Source organism: Mycteria americana, chromosome 3 (genome assembly GCF_035582795.1).
Source record: "Mycteria americana isolate JAX WOST 10 ecotype Jacksonville Zoo and Gardens chromosome 3, USCA_MyAme_1.0, whole genome shotgun sequence".
NCBI lineage: Eukaryota > Metazoa > Chordata > Aves > Ciconiiformes > Ciconiidae > Mycteria > Mycteria americana.
This window is the reverse complement of record NC_134367.1, coordinates 42,386,775-42,411,325: the sequence shown is the minus strand read 5'-3', so window position 1 is coordinate 42,411,325 and position 24,551 is coordinate 42,386,775. Positions and strand designations below refer to the sequence as shown.

The window sequence follows — 24,551 nt, the reverse complement described above, 5'->3', positions numbered from 1 at the left end:
AGTAGGCCCACTACAAAACGCTATATGAATAACAGATTGATTTTGAGTTCTGCAAGAAACAGTCACATTTCTTCTATGTTTCTATCCAATTGTTTTAAATTAATATTTAGTTTGGGATTTGATATTCAGCATGTGAGGTTTGATTCAATTTTCCTTTCTTCCCTCCCCACAAAATGGCTTAATAATTAAATCGATGTTTGGAGATTAGAGATGAGGGGTTTCTAACTGTTTTTAGGTGCCTGGTGATGAATTTAACCTGAAAATCAAAATACTAAAAATATAATCCATAATCCTACAAGCAGCTTGCATGCTCCACAGAAAACCCATCAGTACTCCTATTGATTTCAACAAGACTACTCAAATGCATAAAGATAATAATCTGCGCCTGTGCCACTCTGTCGGGACTTCTGCATTCTCAGTGGGTCCGAAGGTCTGGCCGTCTAATTTACCCCCAATTTGGTACGATTTAGCAACGAAGGTTCTGCAGATCTCATTGCATCCCTGGAGGGGAGGAGGGGGCTCTGCCCTCCCACGCCACCACCAATGGGCTTGTTCTTTGAATATGCCCCAGGTATGCTTTATTTGAGAAGGAACAATTGCATGTACATTTGCTGTTGAACTTTGATGCTGTTTTCTAGAAGGTCATTGGCACTGTGCCCTCATTAACACAGAAATTAAACCTGGAAAAGCCTACCAAATTAAAGCCCACCTTGCTGGAATAAGGTTGTGCTTTGTTAGTTTTGCTTTGCAGTACTTAGACATAAAGCATCCATCATCTTCCCTGGAAAGCCTTCCAGGATCTCACTGAATTTGCTGTTAGGTTGAGTGTCAGGAAAAAATCCCTGCATTTCTTTAGTTCCTTCTCACTGCAATCAGCAATAGCACCCCATAGCAAACTAGACAATTCTTCTCTGTTCTTGATGTTAGTGTGCATCAGATTACTGTAAACATTCTCTTGCTCCATTTTAGATATTGCCTTGCCAAGTTTTACATTCCTACATGTTTACAGTGATCTTTCCTTGCCCTTAATCACTTTTCCCCTCTTTAAATTGAACTCAGACTTGCTGGCATTTTGCAGGGGCTGACCTTCCCCACTCCAGATGCATCTTTTCATACAGATGCCATTCGGAGCAGGGTTACCAGACATCCATGTTTCCCTTGGAAATAACCTTTTTTCCCCCCCGTAAGAAATACTGTCTGTGCAGAATTGGAGGATTTTGTCTATTTGTCTGGGATTTTGAGACATCTGGAAGTCTGGGCAGCCAGCTAATGAGCATGCACTGATGAACTCTGCAGCACACAGCGATTCCAGCTCATCCACAGAAATGTCAGACCTCTGCATGTGCTCTGAGGCCACGTCCCGTGTGTTCAAAACAATGCAGAGGCCTCCACGGCATGCTTGATCGGCCGTCATGGAGGAGACCCGATACAATGGGGAGCCAGAGAGAGTTTACCCACAGTGCTGTGTCTCCCGTGGTGCCTGTGGGTGTGTGTACAACTACATTTAAAATAGAATTTCTGCCCTAGAAGTCCCTTATGAAAATACGATGTTCCTAATGTGGAAGTGAGCTAACCCTCCTCCTAATTTTAGAATAGTGCGTGCCCAGTACTAGAAAAATGCTGTGCTAGAAACGCTCTGTATTTGCATCTGTAATGCTGCCTTCTTTACTAGCATTTCTCATTGCTGACTCTCGTCTCAGCTTTTTATTCTCCCATCTGACAGTGATCAATACTGTTTTCCTTGAATTAGCCAGTTTTTCGTTAATGATATAATACCAACCAGAGCAGAAGGGAAGGCAGAGAGTATAACGACAATACAACTATTTCTCCAAAAGGAAGAAGCATTACACGGAATGCATCGAGGAAATATAATGAGAGATGATGGAGGAAAATAAGGGAAGGAAGATTTCCTCACAAGGAGGTTGTAAGTAGAGTCTGGCAATGATCTCCCAAAGGAAGTAGTGGAAGTCTGGTCACTTAAATCAATTACAACTTAACCAGAGCATCACACTCTACAGGACTCTGTAAGGAGAAAAGCAGTGTCGGACTGAACTAAAATAGATTTTGCATGCTTATTTTCTGCAGGGCTGCTGTCTGTATTTTGCTGGTAAATTCAATATGGCTAACGCTGATTAACAACTCTCTTGACGATGATTATATCATTGCATTATTTCCAGCCCGTTCCTCAGTACCATAAACTCATGAGGGCATGGACATACAAAACACATCCCCTGGCTCAGCTAGCTCAGTCTGAAAGACAAGTAGCAGATAAAGGGCTGGAGAACTTTCTTTCTTTCACCTTAGCAGTGGTCAGGCTTGTTATCGCCACAACACTGAACTGACTTAGACCTCCGTACCACATGCTGACCGTGGTGTACCTGTGGCAGCATGGCAGAGGCAGGAGCTGCATGCGGACCCCCGGTGCTTGATCTCTTGGACTGGTGTAGATCAAGAAGATGTGCCAGACGGCTTAGGTACCTAGGTACCTTAGGTACCTTAGGTACGGCTTAGTGTTCTCTGTGCACTAGGTGTGCAGAAGGGTTTTAATGCATACAAGACCAACTGGGGACAGGAGCAAGACAAAATAAAGTGACTTGTCGTTAGACTTGGCGAGGTGTTTGGCATGTTTCAAGTACACAGGAGAAGTCCTCTCCTGGCCTGTCTTGAAAGATAAGGGAAAGCAAGCCTCCGAGAAGCTGAGATCTTTGCTTTGCCTTTCTTGTCAGTGTGGGCATTGTTGTTTTGTATGTATGTTTTACCTTTTCTCTGCCTGGTTTTCTTGTAGCCAGTCAGTTCCATTTAAACAATAGAAACGGGTAGAAATTGGAATAAGGCAAATGATTGGAGGGCAGGGAAGCAGGGACTTGGCATATGAGCTTGGACAAGGTGCCCAGTGAAGGTTTCCACAAATTGACCTGCCTACTTAGACATTAATTTACATGGAAAATAAGGTTTAAAGCAAACAAATCTTGGACATATGGCATCTTATTTACAGTAGGGGAAAAAAACAAGCTGAGATGGTTGCTGGCATGTGTTTTACCCATCCAGCAAAGGTTTCTCTCACACATAAATGGAGACTGTTATATCAGAGAAACTATCTGTTTCCTTCTGCAAACACAGATCAACTTGGTTTCACTAACTGTTTTCACTGGGACGCATCAGTCAGGTCAAATCATTTTAAAAGACTGTTCTTACCTCTTCGTACAGAAATGCGTGTGTGATGGTAATACAGGCAGCTTCAAAGCCTTTTCTTTCCCAATGCGCAGTACTCATAGCCACGCTCCAGCGCCTTGATTCCAGCCTTCCTGCCAGAATGCATCAGATGCGGGCAGTCCCAAAGCTGGTGGGGCTGAGGCGGGGGACCCGCCACGGGGGCTGGATCAATATTTAGACAGCTTCAGGCGACAGAGATTGCGCTGGCTTTCACACTTGGCAGCAAGCTTTGCATCCGTTTGTTACCAGAGTTATTGTTTGTGCAGTTTCAAGCATTGGCACTTGAGAGATTCCTCCCTGAGGGCAATGACAAGCGCCGGGTGCTTGAAAAGAAACTTTCCCCCTTTGGATCTGAAGATTGTGAGAGTGAGAAAAGTTGTGAAACGGGGTAAGATCTCGTAACGAAGTCAAGGCACATGTTTTACCAGCATTTTCGTCATCCTTCACTTGAGGCATCTGCTGGGCATCGTGGGGAGCCCACAGCACAGTCTCGGGCTCTGCTTCCGATACATCCAGCACAGAACATCTGTAACAGCTGTTTGTTATCACGGTGGTTTATTGGGAGTGAAAACCTGAGTCAGCGTGGGAGACAGCTTTGCTGTGGGGTGGTATGAGTCAGCCCGAGGCTCTGCAGCATGCCTGCGCTGGGGCAGGTGAAACCTTGGCCCAGCACAGAAAATTATTTTAATTTGCTTTCCAGTCATTCCACCTAGTGGCCAAGTGACACAACTGCCAGGAGAGCTGGTTTTGTGCTCCAGTCCCTCCTCATCAAAAGGGACCCAAAAACCCCAGACAGTATTTTTTGCTGCTCCTACGGACCTATGCTGCTGCAGAGCTTACAAGATGTGTAGGAATATGTAAGCCCCCACACTGAAGATCTTATCAAAGAGAAATATTGGCCTGCGAGTAGCTCATTAAGTTCTTGAGCAATTTTGTTAATCATGCTGCATAGATAAAATGCAGATAGGCCTTTAGTGAGCTGATAATCTAACAAATAGGCAGAAAGTGTAACACTGATAAAGCAGAGATCGGTTTAATAGCCAGCTGTAAATCTAGGCAATTCTGTACCAGGGGTGTATTGTAAAACAGGAATGTGCAAGTGTGTAAGTACGTGCATGAAAATGTGTTGTTTCTTAAAATAGCAGATACAGCAGTAATATTATGTATGGAAAAGCTATTGGGAGCAATTTTAGAGGTGTTTTAAAATATTTTCCTCTCCATCAAAGTCTGCACCACTTGTGCTATCTTCATAATCCAGCATCACAAGTGCAGATCTATGAATAACAAAGGCTTGTTTCTGGAAGTCAGGATTTTCTATAAAAATCTGTGAGCTCTACCACTGGTCCTGAGGCAGTGTAAGGAATTTATAGGCTTTTCATTGGGATGAACCAAATCATTCACTCAGATTTATGCTAATCATGAATAAGATTCACATCACATCACATTCACATCACAAATTCATGGTCTGACGTCTCACCGACCTTTTGAGCAGCTTCTTGCTCAGGGGTGTTAATTCAATTGGAAGGACAGGGAAAAGCAGCTCACCTTCAGAGGGTATCCCACACCTACTGGATAGGATATCCTTTTGAGGAGCTGGGAAATGTGAGATTGAATCCCCACAGCTTAGGGAAGGAACCTGGTCTCCTACTTTCCAGGTCCCTCTTCTGATCTTTAGGCTATTTGACGAAAAGGGGACAGCAGTGCTTCCTCTTCTTGTTTGTTTTAGAAGAAGAAGCTGAGCTGGGAACACCTACTAGAGACACCTACAGCCAGAGGAAGGTCGCAGGCTGTGCATCCCAACCTCACATAGGTGTGCAGGTGCACACATAGGTGCCAGATGTGGTTGCTGTTGCTCGGTTTAGCTGTGCGGCTGCTCAGAATCACAGCTAGATGTCTTTCCTTGGTATGCAAAGCACAGGGAACTCAGATCTATGAATACGACTTGCAAGCAAGGCAAGAAGGTGTCTTGGTGAAGTGAGACTGAAGTGACTTGCCAGGGTCATGTAGAAGGTGGTTGGTGCAATGGGAAATTGAGTTGTGGTCTCCCAAATCTCAACTGAGTGGCCAAACCACTGCATCTCCTCCTTCTTGTGGAGAAACCTTTATCCTTGATGGTGAGCTCTGGTTTCGAAGCAGCCTCTCGCTGCTTCATGAAGAACAGAGTTTTTCCAATACCTTTGTTTCCTGCCCTTTGGGGCAGAAAATGCAACAGAAGTTAGCGCCAGTGCATTTTTTGTAAAAAATTAGACAATATCTATAGTTTACCATGTGGCTTAGCAAGTTATTTGATAGTTATATGTGAAGATATCACTGTAAAAAATCTGGGGGGAGAAAGTGTATATTTTTAAATATATAATATGTGAATGTAAAATATAGCGTAGATGGTATGATGAGAAAAAAGGATGAGTAGTGGTGCATAACTCAGACCTGGAACAGTTGGTTGGAGATCACTCTCCTGGAAACAGTTGTTAATCTTTCTACAAAGAAAATGGTGGAAAATTAAGTACTGAGGTGGGACTCGGAGTGATTTGTGTCACTTGAACTATGAATATGGATTTCTTTCCTGTTAGCTGTACCTTAGACTCACTAAAATCAGGAACAGTATGAGGAGAATAATCTCCATAGGGTGGAGAAAAGAGCTGTGCAGTCAGTACTTACCTATTATTTATTCATCAATGGCCTGCAAAAAATTGAGAAGAAAAAAAGGAACCAGTTTGCTCTTGAAAGAGGCAGAAAGATATTTGATGTTGAATTTTTCTATAGTATTAAATGTTTCCTTCCCAAAACACTTTTGGTATTTAAGGGGTACCTTAAACTTGAAACCACTGTTCACCAGAGCTTCCATCAGGGCAGAAGAATCAAATTTGAATTGGTACTTTCAGGGTGGTGGGCTGCATCACAGTTAAAATAAGATCCATCCAAGAATTAGCAGCGTCCACACCAGCCTGTTTTTTCAGTCTTTTCTTATAGCAGAGGCTTAGTTCGTAGGTCTTCAAGATATTTGGGAAAAATAATGCTCAGCTAACCTGTACAATGATGTACAGGAGCAACATAAAGGGAGCAGTGCTAGTTACTGGATGTAGCATCGTTGCTGACCTGGTAGACGAGTAACTGGTACTGAGCAGTATTTATTTCTGGACACTAGATCTGTTAGGTTATCTAACTACGTGATGAAGGACTTGGGATGATAGCAAGAGCTGATGGTAACACTGGCAATTTCCCTCTCTTTTTTTGCAGGTCACTGTCAGGGGATTTGGTCCATTGTTACAGTTTGCCTACACTGCTAAGCTGTTACTCTCGAGAGAAAACATCCAGGAGGTCATCCACTGCGCTGAATTCCTGCGCATGCACAACCTGGAGGACTCCTGCTTCAGCTTCCTTCAGACGCAACTGCTGAACAACGAAGATGGCCTGTTCCTGTGCAAAAAAGATACTACCTGTCAGCGCATGCACGATGAGGAGAACTCGGATGGAGACGAGGAGGAGACGATGGAATCGGAGACGTCAAAAATATCTTGCCCAAGAGAGAGGATGCACCAAGAGCCCTTCAATTTTGAAACCACTGTTGCTGGAGCAGACAAAGGTGAAGGGATGCTGCCTGACTCTGACATGCTGAGAGATAGCAAGGACAATTTGGACAAAGATGCAGTAACACGGTACCCCAGATACAAGAAATACCAGCTTGCTTGTACCAAGAATGTCTACAACACATCACACATCAGTACCTCAGGTTTTGCAAGCACATTCAGCGAAGAGAGCTCTGGAAATGGCCTCAAATCAGGACTTGCTATGGGGCAGATAAAAAGCGAGCCTCAGAATGAAGAGAACGATGAAGAAAGCATCACACTTTGCCTGTCTGGAGATGAACCTGACATCAGGGATAAAGAAGGGGATGTTGAAATGGACAGGAAACAGCCAAGCCCCACTTGTGTCGACAGGCCAAAAAGTGGGTCCTCTCCTTCTTGCTTGCGGTCTTTCTTCAATAGAACAAAAAGCATAGATTTGGTTGGCTTCCCCAGCACTTCCCAACAGCACTTTGGAAGGAGTCCAGCATGCCCTTTTGAAAAAGGGACAACTCAGGGTGACCACAAAACTGATTACGTCCCTTTCACAGGGAACTATGGACAGTCCCATGCCATACAGAAGGATGCTTCCAACTTCACAGTGGGATCGCCACTCAGGGGGCCCGGCTTTGAAACTCTCTGTAAGCAAGAAGGGGAACTGGACAGGAGGAGTGTTATATTCTCTTCAAACGCTTGTGACCAAGTAAACACTTCGGTGCATTCATATTCTGGTGTGAGCAGCTTGGACAAAGACCTCACTGAGACTGTGCCAAAGGGTCTGTGGGCTGGCGGTAGCCAGTCTCTCCCCAGCTCTCAGACCTATTCGCACAGCGGACTGACAGCTGATCACTTGCCGGGAAGGATGCGGCCGAACACCAGCTGTCCGGTGCCAATTAAAGTTTGCCCTCGCTCTCCTCCTTTGGAAACCAGAACCAGGACCTCCAGCTCGTGCTCTTCCTACTCATACGCAGAGGACGGCAGCGGTGGCTCTCCCTGTAGTCTGCGTCTTTGCGAGCTCTCCTCTTCCCCTTGCTCCCAAGGCCCCCGATTCCTGGCGCCTGAGCACCAGGAGCCCGGCGTGGTGGGGGATGGATTGTACAACCCAGTCCGAGCCCAGATTAAATGTGAGCCATCCTATGGAACAAACTCCAGCGATGAGTCTGGGTCATTCTCAGAAGCAGACAGTGAATCATGTCCTGTGCAAGACAGAGGGCATGAGGTAGGGATTTAAGATAAGTACATATATCGCAGTTGTTGTGACCCAATTAATCGCTCCTTTATTCTCTCAAATGACTTGGCATTTCCCCAGCGCTTTCTTTGTTTATAGAAGAAAGAGTAACTTCTATTTATTCCCTCGTCAGCTGAGTGTGCATGGTTGACTTTACGTAAATAGGTCTGCTTGACCTCCAAGGTGTTTGGCACTTATCAGAATTTGGGTATGGGGCAATAGCAAACTGCTGAATGACAAGAGCACACTGATGTGCTTAGGAGTTCACTAGCAGTGTCCTGTGCTCCTCCCTCCCTCGCCCACGGCACAAAGCACTGTTCCTCATCCTTAGTTTGCCGAGGTGGTTCCAGCTCTGCTTGTTATTGCTGCTGGTGTGTTTGAGCAACCTCAAGCTGTGCCTTCGCTGGCACTGAGGGTCGGGCAGCCTGCACCAAGAGCCCCTGCTGCGTATCGCAAACAGCCCGAGTAGAGGGGGCAGAGTGGGAGGAGAAAGAGGTGTGAAATGACTCGAACAGTTGCATAGCTGGCCACTCTGGGCTGTGGGAATGGTGTTCAAGTCATCTTGTGTGTGTGTGTGTGTGTGTGTGTGTCTCACGCATGCAGGTAATGGAGTTTGCCTCCGTCAAGTGACAACTGAGATGATTTTTCCTGCCCGTGACCCCACTGTGTTTGGTGGTGACCTCTAGCAGCCATTGCACAAATGGTCTCAAAGAGAAGTTATCCTTTAATTTACGGGACTGTTAGGGGAATGGCAGGGGGACAGTCGGGGACTGGAGAGCAAGCTGTGAATTGTCATGGAGCTGTCCCATGAGAGAACAAGAAAGAGGGCCCACTTTAAAACCAGAGATGGACCAGCTGGAGATGCTGCAGTGATAACTGGCTAACCGTGATCAAATAAACTGTCTGTGTGAAGTCACTAGTTTGAGGGAAGATTTATATCATGGAGAAGTGTTGTGGAGCCCAGAAACTGAAAAAAGACTGGATGTTTTCAGAGAGTTTCATTAGGAAACTGCATGACTGGAGAGCATCTGGGTGAAATCGCGTACCTGGCTCCTCTGGTACCACTGAAATCTCCACTGAGAGCTTGTGCTTCAGTGTGGAGAGCAGTGAGTGCAAGTTTGGGGGGTTCACGTGCTGTGAGCACCCAGGACAGAACCAGCTGGGCTTGCTTGTAGGCTTGGGATGAAAAGAGTGAACTTTATTTTATCCCTCAATCCTTATTCCAGCTACATCCCAGGCTGTGGAAGATAACTTCCAGACAAACGTGGATGATTCCTTTAGTTGGGTGGTTTTCTGCTTAGCTCTAAGGAAGAGTTGAAGAGCCTGGGGAGCCTCTGGTGTCCTAAGCCCTCTCATGCTGTACCTGTGCTTTTGAAAGGACAGTTCTTGTTTGTCCCCATGTCCTGAGCTGGGGACAATGCAGAAAGGAGATGAGTCTTTTTGGAAGGCTGCATGGGATACTGTGCGTAGGGCCTCGTTCGGGAAGCCCTACAGCAGAACCACTCTGCTTGGCGATACCAAGGTTACTCGATGAAGTCCTGCCTTTATGAGGGGCAGAAGGGAGCAGGGAGTGGGACCCAGGGGAGCATCGGATCTCGACCCATGTTTGCTGCTTGCTCAGCAAGGGCTAATGCACAGCGTGAGGCAGTGAAGAGGGCCGGAGGTTAGCCTTTTGGGGTTTAATGACTAATTAGCTGTCATAATTGGCTAATTGTGTGGAGATGCTGCAGCAGCAATGAGCCCAGAAGAGTCAAATGAGAAGGGTATAGGGGATTGTTGGTGGTTTCCCAAAAGAAGTGTGCAAATGTGTGCAGGAGCATGGATGAGAGGAGGGATGTTCACGGGAGGAGCAAGCGGGTGGGGTACGGGAGGCCGTCTCGGTGTGCCTGGCTCTGGGGCAGGGCTAGGAAGGGTTTGCTCCCCTCCTGGTTTTGCTGCTGGTTTCCTCCTGGGAAGATCTTCTGCACTGTGCTGAGTCCCTGGGACTGCTGATAAGGCGCTTTTTTTTGGCTTTTTTTTGGCTTTTTTTTGCCCTTTTTTTTTTTCTTTTTTTTGTCTTTTTTTCTCTTTTTTTCTTTCTTTTTTTTTTTTTTTTTTTTTTCCCCCAGGGCATTTTGATTAGGACTGCTAGGCATTAAAAATGTGGTGAGGAAATTAATGCTCCGTGTGGTTGCACTGCAGTATCCTGAGCAAGCAAAGGGTAAACAGATCACACCAGTGCTTCGGTACAGATTTTGTCTGAAAAATGAATTTGTAAAGGTTGTTACCAATACAAGAAAGGACATTGCAGCCTCATTAAACAATGTTGTATTTATACAGCGACTTGGGGTGTGTAACCTGCAATCCTGCAAGATCCTCTGCTGTGGAAACCTCAGTGAAGGATATGTTAAACCAGGAAGCAGAAAATACCTAATGGCAGCAGGAAGTTCTTGTATAAGTCACTCTACCTGCTTTTAGTAATTTGGCTGCCATTAAAACAGCAGGAGAGACTCACAGCAGTCTGAAATGGACTGCTTTCTGTCCTTTGCCTCCCCTTAAGCTGCATGGAAATTTTTCTCCATTCCCGAAATTGTCGGTTTGCCCTTGCTGTCCTGATGATTTCCCAGATGGGTCCCTTGCACCCTGTCATATCAGATCACACAGTGTTTGCTGGGCTTCTCTTCAAAAAGCACCTGATAAGATAGCGGGGGGCGACACACAGGCACTCGCCCCTCCAGAGAGCGGCCGTGCAGGCTCTTCTGCTGCGGGTGGGCTTTCGTTTGGGTGGGATGGCCTGATGGGAATAAGTCTGATGGACTCTGACCCTTGGTTATCTCACGGAGCTGCTCAGTTCCCCTGGAATTTGAACCTTGTTGGTCTTGATTTGGGTCCTGGAGTGCTATCAGTGCCAGAATTAATGTCACAAAACATCATTTGCCGGTGTATTGATTGTGTGACAAGTAGGTGAAAGGTTTCTGCTCCCTGCTTTTTTCAGGCACTCTGCTGTCCCGCAGACGGATGCCGTTCAGGAGCACATGCCCAAGTTGTACGGTGCTAGGGCTCAGCGTGAGTGCCGTGTGGGTGAAGGTGACCCTGCTTTGTGGCCAGCCTCCCTGTCCCATACAGAGTTGCGAGTGTCAGAGGAGGTGGCGGTCCCTGTAAATCCTCCCCAGGGTGGCTGGTAAATCCTCTCCGGGGTGTCTTTGCCTTTCATTTTCCTTCCTGTTAAGGAATCCACTCAGAATCTTCTGAGATTTCCCTTTCTTAAGGCTTTGTGATAAAAGCAGCAAGTGCAATGTGGGGTATCCCTATCTTACGGAGTTGCAGGAACAGGGCCATTACTTGATCTGCTGGGACTTTACAGCAACATTTAACAGTTTGTGTTGCTTTTTTTGTCCAGCTCACTCAGGCCTCCACAGGTTGTTAAAAATCAATTCTTGGGATATAATACTAGAGAGAAGACTTACTCTTGGTGCTTGCAGGCAGGTTCTGACAATCCTGCTTAAAATAGCAGCAACAAAACAATAAGCCCTGAAATAATGAATTGTTGAGAAGGAAGTAGTTTGTCAATCTGTTAACCTACTTAGGAACAGAAACTTCAGCACTACCTACTTTTGTTGATATTCAGTTTCTTCAGCAAGTATTTATGGGGTTTCTTCTGCTAGAGAACTTGTAAAAAATATTGTACTGCTAAACCAGTTAAAAAGAAATCTCAGCTCAGTCTAATTTGATGAGTGAGTGTTCTGAGGAAAAGAATAAACAAGGGTAGGAGGAGGTAAGAGGTGGAGTTTTCCAAGAACTATTACTATCTAGAGAATTGCATTCAATGTGTCTTTCATTTATATTTCAAAAGAATTTCCCGCCTGGGTTAGTGACTCACTTTTCAAAGGAAATTTTCATAAAGGCAGAGCTAATGCAATTGGACCATTGAGGATAGTGAAGGCAAATAACCTTCCGTGAGAGTCCAAAACCCTCCATGTTAAGTGACAGGCAGCCACCCTTCTCTGTTTGCCTGCTGATGCTTAGCAAAGTCAGAGCCCCAGTAAAAGGGGGTAAACCAAAGTTGCCCTACCAGAAATGTACTGGAGCTGTGGTGGGTTACCTAAGCTGAGTCTTCTTCACTGCTTAATGTTTGTACTCAGTGAAGAGTGTTATGCAGAATGAAGAACAAACAAGGAAAATGCATGTTAAGGTGTTAACTTGCTTTTGTATGTAGTTCCTCCCCAGAGTTTGGTGATTGGTCACCCCAGCTTTCCTGATCTTACTAGGTTTATAAATTTGAAAATGAGAAAGTTACTCTCCATGTTCTTCTCTGGTGGATGTTCTCCTGACCAGGATCCTCGGCAGCAACAGCAGAGCACTGGGAATTGTGTTTGGCAACATCTGGTTAAATGGAGTCTTGCCAAACATCAGTCTTGCAAGATAAACTTCATGGCAGTTTTGTTTTCTTTCCTCTCTTCAGTAGGAGTGGTATCCATGCTGGTAGCAGAGAATTACTGGATTATAACACCAGTGAGAGTTTTCCATTGCAAGCTTGAAATTTCAGGAAGGTCCTTTTAAACACTGTATTATTTCATTGCAGCCTACAATCAATTCTGTTATGCCCTGAGCCGAAGTCCTTGCTGAAGCTCTTGAAGGACTCTTGTACTTTTTCTGCAAAAGCAGATTTTTCAGAGGAATACTGCACTTTATTCCCCCTCGTTTCACTGCCTGATCTGCCCTTCTCAAATGCACCTACGGCTTCTGTCAGGGTTTCTGTACTGTCCCTGTTTGCAGAAAAGCCTGTTAACGGGCAGGAGTATTGTAGTGTTATGCCCTTTGTAGGGCTGGAAGCTAGAGACACTACGAGCAGTGAACAGGAAGAGGTCAGCCCAGCATTTTAAGCACCAGTGGTGTGTGATCTGAATACAAGTCCAAGTCATGGCCTAAAGGGTGAGAACTCCATCCACATCTCCTGATTGTTGGGTTAAAGCCCTCAGTCATGGGACTAGCCCCTTCCCCCAGTTCTCTGAGGCAGGTGGCAAATCAAAAGGTTACCCAGGCTGCCTCCACTAAGTGCACAGCAATGCCCTCTCAGGTAGCATTTGCTGACCCAACACCTCTTGTGGCCCCCAGGAGGTGAGGCTGGACTTGGCCCCGGACAACTGTGCAGCCATCAGTTGTGTTGTAGCAGGTAGGACAGGCTGTTTGCAGTGGGACCTGCTGATCAAGCCTGTTTCAGACCTGGTTTGTCGACACAATGATAGATCTGCGCTGCCTGGGCTCACTGTTCTCCTCTTGCAGTCCTCTGCCATCTTGGTGTGGTTGACACCTGAAAAGAAGAGGTGCTTTGAAGGCTTTACCTATGCCAGTAGACAGCGGGGTGAGGAAACGAATGAGAGTGCATCCTGCCTGTCCTCTGTCATACACAAAGTGTGGCCCACTGGCTTTGTGCTTCTTAGATAGCCTCTGTCCAAGAGAAATTGGGGAGGTCTCTATTCTCTGGGACCACAAACGGTGCCTGAAAGAGTGTGTAGGCAATCGAGTCCCTAACACAGGTGGACACACCTCAGTTTCTGTCCTGGGATGAATTTCTTCCTGAGCGTTTGTGGAAGACAGACTTGCATGCTAAAGAAGATACTAGGAAAAACAGCATTAATGTGTTGGGCTCGTCTATGTGAAGCAAATTACCTCTTTCTACATCAAAAAAGCATTGATATGATTCAGCCCCTGTGCTAGATGGCTTGAGTGGGTCCTGAGGGCTTTCCAAGGGCTGGGCAATTTTAAGTGTCAGAGGCTTTTGGTAACTCTGGCTTTCAATTTAAGGGCATTAAGGCAACAGTTTTATTTCTTACAACTCTGGAACAACTGACAAGATTTTGAACCATTTATAAAGGTCAGGCTGGCACCTTGAGTTCCACCCTCCCATGCCCAATACATAATGATTACTTTTTCTTATGGCTAATATATGAATCCTTTTAGTTACCGTGATGTTAAGCCAGGCTTGGGAAGTTTGTTGTCTTTACTAGCACTTGGCAGCTCAAGGAAGATCATGTTGAAAGTTAGATAAAAAGAAAGAGTGAAAAAGCTAATGTTACTCATGAGATAAGGAAATTCCCACCACTTGGCATTTATATTTTAAAGTGAGTGAGTATGGGGCCTTGGTCCTTTATTCCAAAGAAAAAGAGAGGGGGGAGAGCAGCAGCAGTAACTAGTACAGTACGTGAGCGGCACAGCAGTAACTGGCATATGATCCAAGCTGGCACTAACTAGTGAAGCTTGAAGGAATTAATTGGTTATATATGGGCCTTTCATGTGCTGAGTCAATGGCTGTCCCTGTCTGTCTAAATCGTTGCTGTTACTTAGCCACTCAAAGCAATGACATTTACATTGACATCATAATGTTAATACAGAGGGAAAAAATGCCACAAAATCACAAACAAGTTTTCTTTTTCACCAGGGTGGGTTGGCTGTCTTCTTGAGGTGCATCAGCCAGAGTCAGGGGCAATAGAGGCTGCAGCGGTGGTGGAAAGTACCAGCTTATTTGTTGTGTGGCAGAAACAGAGTCTCTGCTGTTGGTGTAAAAATGCAGGGAAAGAGTAATTGTGCTGATAGGGAAGATTTTAAGAGCTCTGTGAGGTTAGCTCTGGCTGGAGTAACTCCTGGAAGGAGTAGGGATCCCGCTTACATTTCTAATTTGAAATAGTTGGAACCAGTGAGTACACAGTCATTTCCTGTATAAAATTCATAGTTACTAAAAAGAAAAGTTTACGAGAAAACATACTTGCTGGGGGTTTATTACACATCTTCGAAAAGACTGACCGTCCTTTTTCAGACACCTCAGGTAAGGTTTCTCTCACCTACCTTAGATACTGTAAGATGCAGCATCTTTTCTAAGTCTCATCTCCGTTCCTTCTGCAGCCAGGAGGAGGGAGAAGCCGTGCGGGATGCATTGCCATCCGAAGGCCTCTCTGTCCTCGATGCCAACAGCAAGAGCCTGGACACTAGCTAGTCCCAACCCGTCATTTCAGACGGCTCTAAGTGGGTCAGATGAATCCCACCCATGGCACAGTCGTTGGCTCTTGCAAATTGATTTACCGCTCTGTTGTGATAAATACCAGCTGAGAGTCTTGCCCTGTGCCGATGTAAAACACCATTAGCCTCTCACTGCAGCAATAGCGCGGTGCAGTTATTCACTGTGTCCGTGCCAAAGGCTTGGTGGAGTTTTTTTTTCAGTTGACAGCTAATTGCGGAGAGGGAGACAGGCAATAAAAATGCTGTGAATGGTGAAGGAAATGAGTCTGACTCACTTCCACTCTCCCTTTCACATTTTTAATCCTGCGCAGTGCTGCCTATGACAGGAGTGGGATTATGCTGGGTTTACTGATAGCAGTCTCTGGCCTGCTGTGTAGATGGTTTTATTTTCAATCCATTATTTTTTTTTATGAATCTGTTTCTATTTATTTTCCCATTTCCCTTCAGCAACTTCTACCTGACAGATTTAAGTTGCTTCCCTTTCATTCCCATTCCAGCTGCAAGCACATCTCCTCCATGCAAGTAAATATGTTTTGAAAGGGAGAGGGAGGGAGAAATAAAGTTAACATCGCTTTCCGCTTTGGACTTAAGAAAATAAGGAGAAACTGGGAATGTGAAAGGACTGTTTTTGCAGTGAAACTGTGGTGTCTTTCAGAGGAAAGCACAGGCTGTTTTCATTTTCAGACCCTGGTTGAAGCTTGAGAGAAAAGCAGGTGACACCGAGTTTATGTTGACCGTCCAAAGGCTAGGGAGGGGAAATCAAACAGGTTTCATGTCATTAGTTAGCAGTCTGTAAACAAGGTAGTCCACATCACCGTGCCTAAGGTCAGCCTTTGTGTGTACAAGCAGGAATTTGGGGGGATTGGGGCAGTGTTTGGTGTTTCTCGCTGGTTTAAATTGACCTGTCAAGTAGTGTGTTACGAAGCGGTGCCTGGACACATGGGGCAGTGGGGCAATGTTCAGGGCATGAAACCATCTGAAACGATGCAGTAGGTGTTTGCACTGAATTTCGCGTGAGCCAAGCTTGGAGATGCGCAGAGCAATGATAGAGGAGCGCAAGAAAATGCAAGCTCATAAACAAGGCAAGGAGCTGGGGCGCAGGTGCGTGACTGTCAATGCCAGAGGCCACCGCAGTGTGTTTGTGTACATGTGTCCTCAGCAAACTGTTCTGCATAAACAAACTCAGCTCTCCAATGAAAATAACTTATTTCTAATCTGTGCTGTTATTTTCTTTATCTCCAAATAATTAAAGTGCACCGTTTGAAGACGACAACCATGTTTTAAATATCAAAGGAACCTTTTCAACCCATAGCTTTTGCTTGGCTGGAGCAGCTTAAGTCATATCTTCTTTGGTAGCCTGCATGCAGAATAAATAGCCTCCTTGTTCGAGAGGCTGGATTGTACCAAATGGGGACAGAAATGTAAATATTTACTGCCATCTTTTGGGCAGTGTGGGTATGACTCAAAAAAGAAAGGGGGTCAATGGAGTTACTCAGTTGTCATCTCCTTCAGCTTTGTGAACTGATTCTTATTTGATCACCAAACACAGCAGTCCACTGAGGAACATTTTTTTTTTATACTCATGTTATCAGTCTCAAGCTACAAGTGAAGCAAGGTTTGTAGGGAGAGGTGCTCACTTGGATTTGAGCAAGCTGATAGGTTTGGGGAGAAAAAGCTAACAAGTCTTTGAGCACATCTGCTATTCTCCAGGTTTTGAGACAGTGCGTGTTTGTTGCTCCAAGTTGTCAGGAGCTTTGTGTTTTGCTTTGCTTTAATGCATAATCAGTAGGAGTTGGAGATGTGGTTGGAATTCCTGAAGTCAGAACCTGGAGCTACTGTCACATGGTCTGTGGTCAAAACGGTATGGCAGTTTGTGGCCCAAAGGAAGAACGTTTTACTGCCAGTAACTGAGGTTTTAGACTGGGTTTTTTTTCAAGAAATGCAACTTGGGTGCTCTTCAATCTGCAAAAATATTAGAATGTCAGCAAATATTGGTTTATTTCAAAATGCGTATATTTTAGCAGGGTAGGATTATGTTGCATCACGCTCCTCTGACCCTTTCTTCTTATATGGTGTACTGCTCAGCTGAAATGCTGATTAGGCAACCCTTCCTAATTGCAGTATGGTATTTTTCATCCACTTGAGGTGTCAGGTTGCATTTTTAACCTCACACCTAATCAAACTTTCAGTCCTGCAGGCCATGCAGAGACAGGTTTCCTGCTGCGGTAATAGCCCGTTCCTTGAAACTAGTTTGAAATTAATAGCAGTGAGGTACTTCGCTGTTTCCAAAAGGCCATGTTTCTTAGTGGACGGAACTGTCTTTTAATGCAAGGTGTTCTGTTATTAGAGCTTTTTAGAAAGATTAAATTTTTTACTGGGATTCATCTATATTGCTAATTTCAGTACAATTATAATCTGATCCTCACCAGCTGGACCTCCACAATGTGCCACAAGGGAGCGTTAAAAACTTGCTCAATGTAAAACTTGGTGTGTTGTTTATTTAGGGGGCGGCAGCATAGGTAATCGTCCTTCCGCTCACTGTTTTTCAGCTTGCATTCAGCAAGCAAAATATGACTCTCTGCTCTTGTCTTGTATTTGTTTGGTTTAGGTGAAACTTCCTTTTCCTGTTGATCAAATCACAGATCTTCCAAGGAATGATTTCCAGATGATGATAAAGATGCACAAGCTAACCTCAGAACAGCTCGAGTTCATCCACGACGTCCGTCGGCGCAGCAAGAACCGAATTGCAGCTCAGCGCTGCCGCAAGAGGAAACTGGACTGTATTCAGAACCTAGAATGTGAAATCCGCAAGTTGGTGAGTTGTGTGCTCTCGCCATGGCCCCGCTCGCCCTCGCGCTGCAGCTTGTGGGGCACTGACAGCAATTCCTGTCCAGGGTTTAGTGCGTTCAGTTTGTATGTAAGTAAGCAGAGCCACTAGTATGAAAATTTAATATACAAAAATACATTAGTATGTGTGTGTATATAATATATATGGAAAACACAAAATTCTAGTAGAATGAGGCCTAGATATCTCTTTGTTTTGATATCTCAAGAGTGGATTGCTGAGTGAGTTGGAAGAGGAGGGAAGCCTGTATCACAACTGCCTTCTTGCAGTTTAATTTACCCCCAGTACTTACAGTGCATCCACAAAGGCATTTCCTCATCCGAGCCCCATTTCCATGCCTAACTACCATAACAATCTGTTGGTCAGGGATTCATGGAGTGCTCAAAAGAGATATGTATAAAGAGACTTTCAGAAATTGTCTGGTCCAAACAGTGGTGTGGCAGGGCCAGCTTCATCTCTACATAGAGATTTTCTTTCTCTTTGGTGTGCAGCTCAGCGTTTTCAGGACATTTCAGCTCACTATGCCTTTTCTTCAGCTCTTTCATTCACTGAGCAAATGGCAGAAATGGCAAGGGAAGTGAAAAGCCAGGAATGCAAATATCCAGACAAGTGGGCATCCTTTGGTGTAGGTCAGTGAGATGGCAAGGATATGTTCCTCCTTGCTCCTGCTGTCTTCTTCCCTCTAACGCTCCTGGTATGACATGGACTGAAATCCTGCCATGATTCAAGGACCATCTAACACAAAAGGCCTTTTCCCACTCCACAGTGCACTGACCTTCACATCCCGTGCACCAAGTTCAGGTGGCAACTGTCGCTTTGCCCCAACTCTCCTTGACATGTGTCTCTGGAAGTAGTCTGCTGTGGAGAGGAGAGCAAAGCATGCCCTGCTCACTGGCCAGAGCACATCTGGGGATGGGTCTCCTGTGTGCCAAGGTGTCAGTGGACAATGCTAGCACATTTTGATCTAAGGGAGTAAGGTGACTGGAGGTGAAGTGGCTGCTCAGGAAATTCCTCTCTCTTTCAGTCATGATATGGGCACCTCAGGTGTGGTTTGGGTGTCTAAACACAGATGTCTGCAATATAGACACCTGCGCTGGAGCTAGTTGTCCTGGTTTCCTTTATAGTCAGTGAAGAGAAATAGATACCTGTCAAGTCTTACTTGTCTCATATCGCAGCAGAGGAGGTGACATACAGCCCAGAAGTGCCTGTTCCTCTCCATCGCTAAACAAGATCACCTGGAGAGCCATGTCAGATGTAGACATCTTAGCTATAGGCACCTTATCTGAAAAAACTCCCCTCCTTTGTGACAGTGCCCCTGTGGTCTGAGGGCCCTGCTCCACTTCCCCTGCCATCCCTTGCCCATTGAGAAAGCAGGCTGGTACACAAGAAAAAAAAGGCTTGAGACAAGGGTCATGGAGGAAGGCACGTCTACAGGGTGTCACTCAGTGGGAGAAATGCAAGACTGGAACTTCAGAATGGGTTAGCACCTCCTCATCTGTTTAAAAGTCCTAAAAGCTTTCTGAAACGTCAAAAATAATGTAATAGTCCAAGTTCAGCTGTTATGAGAAGTGTGGGTGTGCAGCGTGCAGGACTGGACAGTTTAGTTGCATTACGCAGCATAGATTTAGGAGTCCAGCATTAAACCCAGCCTTTGAATATCCAAGGGTTTGAGTGATAAATTAATTCATTCACATAGATAAAACAAAAGGAGATGAAGTTGATTTCCTTACTGTATACCCAGCTTCCATTAAAATTAAAGGTTATTTGAGGTCTTTGATTTAAATGTCTATGTGCACACTTAAAACATGCTCAGTTGTAGGTTGAACTTGGTGGGTCTGAGGAGCAGGGTACTTCTTGTCATAACAGGTTGCATGTTGAAAGTGACCTTCAGTGTAGGCTTCGTTGTGCTTCATTCTCTGCGCAAGCTGTAGCAAACATAGTGTGAAAGAGGCAGGGATCTGTTGGAAGAACCTGAGTTGCCGTCACCTCACAAATGGCAGAAAGCCGCCTGACTTTGGGTTACTTACTGCCTGTGCCTGTCCGTAACAGGGAGGTGACACTGACCCCACAAGCTGGTTGGGAGGCTTAAATCATCAAGGCTTGCGAAGCCTTCAGATGCTGCGCTGCTGAAGCACAAAAAAAAAGAAACAAAATCAAAACATTGTTCAGAGTAGTGTTCCACTGATGCAAAACAAACAAAACATCAAAGATGATAAACAAAATAGTGAGCAACTGCTTCCTGCACCGAGAGTAATCCACAGTGCGTGCGGGGTGAGTCAGAGGTTCTGCAGGGTGAAAGGGTGGCTCCTCGTCCAGGTTGTCAGGAGAAGCAGGTCCAGTCTTGGCTGCACGTGCCTGTCCCTCTACACTGAGCTGATGATGGGGAGGAGTACATGTCTTGTTCTCCAGAGCAGAGCACCAGGGGCAGCACTCTAAGGGCTGGACTAGCAGCAAGGGGGGGTTCAGCTTAATACCTGTAGCCTTCACTTGAAAATTAATTTGGGTTCATTGGCTTTACACAACCCTGTGACTTTACCATTATTGTCTAACATAATCAACTGTGTATAGGCAAAATAAATTTTTTAAGTCCCCTTCTCTCCCCAGCACACACACACATGAGAAATGAATGAAAGGCATATGAGTGACCTTGTGGGCCTGATCCCTGCTGAATTTCAGGAATCAAAAACCCTTTGAGGTGCAGGATTCTTCAAAAGAAATGTTCAAGTTTCTATTTAGCAAGCTGGACTTGAGTATGTAGCGATATGTAGTGAGTGAGCGAACTAGGGAAGGCACCCTGCTGGACCTGTTGTTTGTGAATAGAGAAGGACTTGGGGGTGATGTGATGGTTGGAGGCTGTCTTGGGCATAGCAATCACGAAATGATAGGGTTTGTTTCTTGGAGAAGTAAGGAGGGGGGTCAACAGAACTGCTCCCTTGGACTTCCAGAGGGCAGACTTTGCTGTTTAGGAGCCTGGTTGACAGAGTCCCTTGGGAGGCAGTCCTGAAGGGCAAAGGAGTCCAGGAAGGCCGGACATTCTTCAAGAAGGAAATCTTAAAGGCGCAGGAGCAGGATGTCCCCATGTGCCGAAAGATGAGCCAGCGGGGAAGAAGACCAGCCTGGCTGAACAGAGAGCTTTGGCTGGAACTCAGGAAAACAAGGAGAGTTTATGACCTTTGGAAGAAGGGGCAGGCAACTCAGGAGGACTACAAGGACGTCGTGAGGTTATGCGGGGAGAAAAGTAGAAGGGCCAAAGCCCAGCTAGAACTTAATCTGGCTGCTGCCGTAAAAGACAGTAAGAAATGTTTCTATAAATACATTAGCAACAAAAGGAGGGCTAAGGAGAATCTCCATCCTTTATTGGCTGCGACGGGAAACACAGTGACCAAGGATGAGGAAAAGGCTGAGGTACTTAAGGCCTTCTTTGCCTCAGTCTTTAATAGTAAGACCAGTTGTTCTTGGGGTACCCAGCCCCCTGAGCTGGAAGGCAGGGATGGGGAGCAGAATGAAGCCCCCGTAATCCAAGGGGAAATGGTTATAGTGACCTGCTACACCACTTAGACACACACAAGTCTATGGGGCCAGATGGGATTCAGCACCCAGGGGTACTGGGGAGCTGGCGGTAGTGCTCACCAAGGTGCTTTCCATCATTTATCAGCAGTCCTGGCTAACCAGGGAGGTCCCAGTTGACTGGAGGTGAGCAAATGTGACAGCCATCCACAAGAAGGGCCGGAAGGAGAATTTGGAGAACTACAGGCCTGTCAGTCTGACCTTGGTGCCGGGGAAGGTTATGGAGTAGATCATCTTGAGTGCCATCATGTGGCACATACAGGACAACCAGGTGATCAGGCCCAGTCAGCATGGGTTTATGAAAGGCAGGTCCTGCTTGACCAACCTGATCTCCTTCTATGACAAGGTGACGCGCTTAATGGATGAGGGCAAGGCCGTGGATGTTGTCTACCTAGACTTTAGTAAAGCCTTTGACGTGGTTTCCCACAGCATTCTCCTGGAGAAACTGGCTGCTCAGGGCTTGGACAGGCGTACGCTTCGCTGGGTAAAAAACCGGCTGGGTGGCCGGGCCCAAAGAGTGGTGGTGAATGGAGTTAAATCCAGCTGGTGGCCAGTCACAAGTGGTGTTCCCCAGGGCTCAGTTCTGTTTAGTATCTTTATCAACGATCTGGACAAGGGGATCGAGTGCACCCTCAGTAAGTTTGCAGACAACACCAAGTTTTGCGGGAGTGTTGATCTAATTGAGGGTAGGAAGGCTCTGCAGAGGGATCTGGACAGGCTGAATCGATGGGCCGAGGTCAATTGTATGAGGTTTAACAAGGCCAAGTGCCTGGTCCTGCACTTGGGCCACAGCAACCCCATGCAACACTACAGGCTTGGGGAAGAGTGGCTGGAAAGCTGCCCGGCGGAAAAGGACCTGGGAGTGTTGGTCGACAGCCGGCTGAATATGAGCCAGCAGTGTGCCCAGGCGGCCAAGAAGGCCGATAGCATCCTGGCTTGTATCAGAAGTAGTGTGGTCAGCAGGACTAGGGAAGTGATTGTCCTCCTCTACTCAGCACTGGTGAGGCCACATCTCGAATACTGTGTTCAGTTTTGGGCCCCTCACTACAAGAGAGACATTGAGGTGCTGGAGTGTGTCCAGAGAAGGGCAACGAAGCTGGTGAAGGGTCTGGAGCACAAGTCTTATGAGGAGTGGCTGAGGGAGCTGGGATTGTTTAGCCTGGAGAAGTGGAGGCTGAGGGGAGACCTTATTGCTCTCTACAACTACCTGAAAGGAGGCTGTAGAGAGGTGGGCGTTGGTCTCTTCTTCCAAGTAACAAGTGATAGGACAAGAGGAAATGGCCTCAAGTTGCGCCAGGGGAGGTTTAGATTGGATATTAGGAAAAATTTTACTTCACTGAAAGGGTTGTGAAGCATTGAAACAGGCTGCCCAGGGAAGTGGTTGAGTCACCATCCCTGGAGGTATTTAAAAGACGTGTAGATGTGGTGCTTAGGGACATGGTTTAGTGGTGGACTTGGCAGTGCTAGGTTTATGGTTGGACTCAGTGATCTTAAAGGTCTTTTCCAACCTAAACGATTCTATGATTCTATGGTTCTGTGGGATGTGGCGTATCATTCTGAAAAAGGACATTTGTAAAAAAGACAGTCACAAGGTGTGCAAGAATATAAAGCTGCAAAATTAAACTCATACTACTTTAACTTTGTCTCTCAAGCACTCCATACGTATACTGTCCAAGCAGGTAGTCTGCTTCAAGTTCTTGCTAAAAGTAAGGTTCTCTTAGGACAACCAGCAGTGAAACTCCAGTTGACTTCACACAATACATGATCACTGGAAATTCCTTTGTCATCTTCTGTCTGCTTTGTGACCACTAATTTCCAGTCTCCTGAATTATGTAATGGTACTAAGGTTTAAGGGTTTTTCAGTCGGCTGGGTCTTTTTTATGAAAGACCCCTTTCCCCCCTGCACTTACTTCCTGTAAGTCACCCATCTTCTTGACACAGATGGTTTCACAGCAGACAGTGAGTGAAATGGTGGTATCCTCTGAGTTTGATAGGTAATTTTTTTTTTGCCTGCTTTCCCTCACTCATCCGTCTACCCACTCACATTCCCTTTTTTCCCTGCAAACTCACAGCATATTCTCTTCCATAATTCATTATCTCAAGATGTACTTGAGCGTCTGTTTATTTTTTTATTATTTTTATGCTTTCTTGATAGATTTATCAATATTTTAGCAGTTCGTCCTTTTCATGTGCACTGCTCTCTTTCTCATTTGCACAGCTGTATGCTTCCAGTGCGGGCTTCGTACCCAGGGCAATACTATCAGCTGTCAACAACCACCCATAGTTGGATTATCTGAGTTGTGAGGTTTTCACGCCTCAGCTGCCAAGGCAGCTTGGGTTTAGCAGTGTTACTAGGTGAGGTACACGGCTGCGCTGCTTTCAGGGCCAGCTCAGCTCTGGAAATAGCTCCGGTACTCTACAAAATCACATCTACTCCCTCGAGCTGTATGCCCGCCTTCGTGGGACAGAAGGTGATGCAGCAGGACCATCCCAATCAGTCTGCACTGAGTCAACACCGGTTTTTAGAGGTGTAACCCCAGCCTGGGTCTGGCTCTGTGCCTAACCCCCCCAATCTGCCTCCTGAGCACGGGGAGGGCAGTGCTCACCCCACGGGGGGCTTGCTGGCCACGTGAGGGCTAAGCTGGAGATGACTCCCACGGCAGCACGTCACACAGCACCCTGCGCTAGCTAGGGCTGGGGGCCTTACCAGTGCTTTGTTGGATACAGAACAACCTGAGCTCCTTTTCCCAGTTTTTTGAATCCTGCGTGAAAAAATAAGTCCCACCAGACTCTCTCGCTCTTCCTCCTCACCAGTACTATCCTGCCTCTCACCTGGCCCCCTCCTAGAGCAGCCTGCGGATACAGTGAAACTCTGAAAACACTCAAGCTAGATGTTGGTAGGGGAGGACACTTGGGAGCACAGGAGGCAGAGCCCGAGCAGAACAAAGGGGAAATGACATTGAGCTTGTTGTACTGAGTGTTACGAAGCCCACCAACCTTCAGGGTTTTCGCATACCTCTTCATAAAAATACATTGATTAGGTCAAACCCAAACCATTAAGCACCAGGACATAAGAAAATGAGCCATGGTGCAGGCCACAGAGCACACACTCAGATCCTCTCCTCTGAATAACACACCTCTC

At 46.0% G+C, this 24,551-nt stretch overlaps 1 protein-coding gene across 3 annotated transcripts in view; it reads left to right on the top strand.

The window, feature by feature from the left end:
- Positions 1-24,551, top strand: part of BACH2 (BACH transcriptional regulator 2) — a 190,917-nt gene that overhangs the window by 162,865 nt on the left and 3,501 nt on the right. For all 3 annotated transcript variants that reach the window (XM_075498378.1, XM_075498377.1, XM_075498376.1), the window contains 2 exons: positions 6,451-7,995; positions 17,606-17,812. In XM_075498378.1, coding sequence (XP_075354493.1) covers positions 6,451-7,995; positions 17,606-17,812 — 1,752 coding nt within the window. The remainder of the gene's footprint in view (positions 1-6,450; positions 7,996-17,605; positions 17,813-24,551) is intronic.